The 5,196-nt window shown below is 64.0% G+C and overlaps 2 protein-coding genes across 2 annotated transcripts in view; one reads left to right on the top strand and one right to left on the bottom strand.

Annotated features, from left to right (window-relative positions):
• Window positions 1-247: 247 nt before the first annotated feature.
• AMSG_11225 (CAMK/CAMKL/AMPK protein kinase) lies at window positions 248-4,355 on the bottom strand (the record flags this gene model as incomplete). Its single annotated transcript, XM_013897419.1, has 3 exons — window positions 248-1,419; window positions 1,452-2,870; window positions 3,002-4,355. The coding sequence occupies 3 exons, from the start codon at window positions 4,353-4,355 to the stop codon at window positions 248-250; spliced, it is 3,945 nt and encodes a 1,314-aa protein (XP_013752873.1).
• A 7-nt stretch (window positions 4,356-4,362) lies between these two features.
• AMSG_11226 (uncharacterized protein) overlaps window positions 4,363-5,196 on the top strand; it is a gene marked incomplete at its 5' end in the record, with an annotated part of 1,899 nt that continues 1,065 nt past the window's right edge. Inside the window, one exon of the mRNA XM_013897420.1 lies at window positions 4,363-4,549. Within this exon, the coding sequence (XP_013752874.1) occupies window positions 4,363-4,549 (187 nt within the window). The remainder of the gene's footprint in view (window positions 4,550-5,196) is intronic.

Raw genomic sequence — 5,196 nt, forward strand, 5'->3', positions numbered from 1 at the left:
TGCCCGTGGTGGTGGCGGTGGCAGTCGCACAGGTGACTGGGGGTGTCGGTGACGGGGCGATGACGGGCGGCGGGCAGGCGGGCGGACAGGCGGGCGGGCGGGAGGGCGGGCAGTCACGACACGCACAAGACACAGCGAGGGTTGTACCACACAAGACACAACGAGGGTGTTAACTTCTTGGTGATGGATCACCATTTTTTTCTCATTTCTACAAGGGCTTGATAGTGTGCCCATTCCTGGCTTCAGTCTACCGCCTGAGGCTTGCGGCCTCCGGCTCCGACCGCCTAGGTGAGAGTGGCTCACCGGCAGTCGACACAAAGTTGGCGATGGTCATGTCGAGCTCGGCGACCTCACCCGGCGCGCGTGCCTTGGCACCGACGGCCATATGACGGATGCGGGCCATGCAATAGCGACCAGATGGCTTCTTGTGGTACCAGTAGCGGTACCATTGGCCGGGCGGGAGCGAGAGGACCGCGTTGGGGGTGATGTCGAGGTATTCGATGAGCCCATCCTTGCGGTTGTCGTCGTCGTCATCGTCGTCCCATTCCGAAGATGGCATAGGATGCGCCCTGTCGATGTCGGCCGCAATGGCTGGGAGCCGCGACGCCGTGTTGAAGAACGAGGTCGACTGCGCAAGCGACGGCGAGTCCAGCGGCTGGACCATGAACGATCGCCGCCGCGGCCGCGGCCGCCCGATGATGGACGACCGCCGCGGCGTTCCAGCTGGAGAAGTGCCGCGCGGCGTATTGCTGCGTGTTGGCGACGCCGACGGGCCGATCTGCCGCCGCACTAGCGATGCTGACGACCGCTTACGCGTGCTTGGCGAATTGACTCCAGGTGAAATGGCGGCAGCCCGTGGCGAACCGTGGGTGGCCGATGCCTCACCGGGCGACGGGAACGGCACGCAAGTAGAGATCGACTGAAGCGGCGAGTGCAGGTCCGACGCCGATCGGTTGCGCCGGTCCGCGTCTGACTGTGGCGGTGAGGTCGACCGAGTCGACTCGGCCGTGTCGGCAAAGCCCTGATCCGACGGCCCACCACCGCCACTGCCACCAGCAGAGACCTGCACCGCAAAGTGCGACGACGAGTACAGGTGCGAGCCAAAGATGTTGTACGATGACACGTTGCCAACCAGCCACGAGCCGAGCTCCCACAGGCCGTCGTCGTCTTCGTCATCCCCGCCCGAGACAGTAAACGAGCGCCCGCGCGACCGCGACCGCGACCGCGAATCTGACGTCCGGTCGTGCCCGCCTGTCGTCGATGATGCTGACTTTGCCGCCGCGGGCTTGGCTGGTTCACCATTGTCGGGCTCGGCCGTGATCCGCACCGTCGGCTCCTCGCCGGTCGACGCCGCCTTGATCCGGGCCAGCTTGATCGTGGTGTAGTTGTTGCGGAGGAGTGGCGGAAGCTCGTCCGAGACTGCCGTGCCCAGAAACGACGGCTGGCGGTACTTGACCAAAAGTATGCCGCGCGCTCGGGAGTGAGCGCATCGGAGAGGAGGTTCGCCTGCAGCGACGTCGACTGAAAGCCGAGCTCCAAGAGCCGGAGCAGGAACGGGTCGGACGCCATAAACGACTCGTCGGCCGCCGCGAGGAGCGGCGCGCACGGGCAGAGGAACCCGAGCTGCGAGTAGTAGCACTGCAGCGGGCAGATGCTCGAGAGGTTCGCCGTCGACAAAATCGGCGGCGCTCGGGTCACCGTCGAGTCAGTCGGCGAGCCCGGTGTGTCGTACGTCCACACCTTGCGGTGGACCGCCGACGCCGCCGGTGGTACAGGCTTGGACACCTTGCGCATAAAGTCCGAGTTGAATGCAGACTTGACCGTCGCGCGCTTGGTTGGCGACATGTCGAGCAAGCTGGAGATGAGCTTGCGCGCCTTGGACTTGATTCGCCGCGGGTACGAGAACTTGCCTGCCCGCACCAAGTCATACAGTGTCGAAAGGTCGGAATGGTGGAACGGAAGCTCGCGCGAGAGCATCCGGAACAGCGTCACTCCCGCAGACCACATGTCCGCCGCCCGAGGATCATACGGCTCGGACCGCATCAGCTCTGGCGCCGCAAAGCACGGCGTCCCGCAAAAGGTCGTCAGCGCGAGCGCAGGGTCGAAGATTGTGGCAAAGCCAAAGTCCGCAAGCTTGACATGGCCGTCTGCAGAGAGCAAGATGTTGTCCGGCTTGATGTCGCGGTGCGCGAGGCAGTGCGAGTGGAGGTAGATCATGGCGGAGAGGAGCTCGCCAAAGAGCTGGGCGGCACGGAGCGGCTTGAGGCCCGACTGAGTGGCGTCGATGGCGTCCTTGAGCGATCCGCCACCGCAGTGCTCCATCACAATGTAGATGTTTCGCGCCGTGTAGAGCACTTCGTACAGCTCCACAATGTTCGGGTGCTGAACCAGCTGCAGCACAGCAATCTCGCGCGCAAGCATCCGCGCCTCCGACTCGGACTCGATGTTTGCCTTGCGAATCTTCTTGATCGCCACCACCTTGTCCGTGGCAATGTGCTTGGCCAGGAAGACCTTGCCCGTAGTCCCGCGCCCCAGCAGCGGACCACCGGCCGCCTCTGACATTAGACGGTACGTGTCGAGCACGTCCGACTCGAGATGCGTCTCCACAGAGTCAACATGGAGCGAGAAAAACGCCCCGTTTCGCGCCGCCACAGTCCGATGGAATGCAATCTCCACCTTATCCAGGTTCTTGCGCGCAAACGAGATGCCTTGCAAGTGCTGCGAAATGATTTCATCACGCATGTTCTCCGGCATCGAGTCGAGGCCGACCACCGCGAGCTCGGAGAGCAGGCCGCGGTCAAAGAGAAACTCGTCGAGTGCGTTGATGTCGTCGCCGTGTGCCCCGAGCTGTAGATTGCGCCGCTTGGCCTCTCCATCGGGCCAGTGTCCCGTTCGGCCTTCCGCCCGCCGCGAGCTTCGCCTGCCGTCTCGTCCGGCTGCGCCATGTGCCCACTTGCGGCTGCACCCGAGCTTGACATGGCCGCTCGCGCGGACTTGGCACCCTTGGGCTTACTCTTGCGTGCCGAGTCGGGCGTGCTAGGCTGTACTGCCGCCGAGTGCGCCCGCCGTAGCCGGTCGCTGTCGGCCGACACGGTAGCCGACGCCGACGCCGACGCCGACGAGAGCAAGTCGCCCGACTCGTCAGACGAGTCAAAGTCCGACTCCGAGTCCGACGCTGACGAAAGCGACGAAAGCGATGAGAGCGAAAAGTTGGACGCGAGCCCCGCCGGGTCGTGCACTCCGGCCTCGGTGAGCATGGTCGCCAGCACCGCCCGTGCCTTGGTCTCAGCCTTGGCCCGTGCCTTGGCCTTGGCCTTGGCTTTCGCGGTAGCCTTGGCCTTGGCCGACACACGCACTAGCTCGTTGACAAAGGCCTTGGTCTGCTCTTTGGTGTGAGCCTTGGCCCGTGCCTTGACGTCGGCCTTGATTTCTGACCGCAGCTGCGCGCGCAGGTGCGCTGTCCACGGCGTATCCGACCCGCCTGAACTGTTTCGCGAGCTCGCGCCCTTGTTTGCCTTGAGCTTCGCCTTGGCCTTCACCCGTGCCTTCGCGAGGGTGACTTTGGCCCGCGCCCGAGCTCGCGCCGACACCAGTGCCAGTGACGACTCAGAGACCCGCCGCGATTTTTGCGAGCCTGACGACGGTTGCTCGTCGCTGTTGATTGCCGCCACCCGTGAGTGCGACTTTGACTTGGCCTTGGCCTTGGCCTTGGCCTTGCCCTTGGCCTTGCCATACTTGCCCTTGGCCTTGCTCGAGTCCTTGGCCTTGGCCTTGCCGCGCGGCGAGGACGACGAGTCCACCAGCGGAATGAGGCCACGGGCACCGCCTGAAGTTCCGAGCGAGATGTCTCCCGCGGTGAGGCCTTCGGGTGGGTCTTCGCGATTCGGGCGTGGCAATCGTCTGCGGTTCTTGGGCGGGCACGGCGAGAGCGAGTTCGATTCAGAGGTCGAGTGGGAGAGGACAGGCGTGGTCGGCGTGACCGGCGAGGTAGACTCGGGTGTCTCGGCGCCCGACGAGTTGTACAGACCGGCAAACGAGCCTGCAAGCGGTGATGGCGACCGCGGCTGCGTCGAGTACAGGCTCGACTCGACAGACTCGACCGACGCAACCTTGGAGCTCGAGCATGACCGGTCGCGCCGTGACCGGAGTGGCACATACGCCGGCGAGAGCGATCGAGGCGTCGATGGCTTGAGCCGGTCGGCCTGAATCGCAGACTTGGGCATCGACTTGGTCCGATGCAGGCGCTGCACGTCGTCGTTCGATGCGTCACTCGCCGAGAGCCGGTCGCTCGCCTTTGGTCCCGTCGGCATGGTTCGCGACATTTCGGGGTTTGTCACATTGTTTGGGTCGAGCATGTGGATCATGGCATCCGATGACGACGACGTCGTGTACGAGATCCCGGACGACGAGTGCGGAAGCAGGTGCGAGGTCGGCGACGCCGGCGCCGCGTCATTTGGCGGCCCGTCGACTGGCGCGCGGTCTTCCGCGACCGTCGGTGACGCGGCGGCGGCCTTGGCTGTTGCCACCCGCCTGTCCGACGACGAGTTGTGTGCGCCTGACGACCGCCGCTTCCGCGATACTGCCGGGGGGTCCGACTGCTTGACTTGCGAGTTACGACGAAGCGGCGGGACAGACGGCGAGACGGAGCCTTCGCTCAACGCTGCTTCGTTCGGTGAGGATGCGGCAGCAAGCGGACTAAAGTCGCCGCTCGCACGAGAGCTCCTCCGTCTTGCCCTTGACGTCTTGAGCTTGCTTTTGATGCCAATGTCGTCACGGGAAGTGGCTTGGCTTCTGCCTGACGGCGACGACGAAGTTCTTGCCGACGACTTTGCCGCGACCGTGTGACGACGGGAAGCACGGGCGACGGGAACGGGAACCTGTTTCCGTTGCGACATGACAAACGTGTTCACAGCCGGATGTGCCACGCGCCACTATATGTTCTTGTCTTCTTGCTATGCCTGCACCTACACACACGGGCTCGTGCCGTGCCCCACAAAAGCGGGAAGGTAGTGGTGGTGGGCAATAGCGGAAGAACACGACCTGCCGAAACGACCGACCGACCGACCGAACGAACGAACGGCTCAGTCAACACCACAAAGTCCAACGATTAATTGAAGGAATAATGACAATGCTAATTGAGCAATGTCGGCAGGCGAATGATGGTGGCTCTCCCGCTGCGGAAGAGGAGGATAAGCT

This window comes from Thecamonas trahens (assembly GCF_000142905.1).
Source record: "Thecamonas trahens ATCC 50062 unplaced genomic scaffold supercont1.72, whole genome shotgun sequence".
NCBI lineage: Eukaryota > Apusomonadida > Apusomonadidae > Thecamonas > Thecamonas trahens.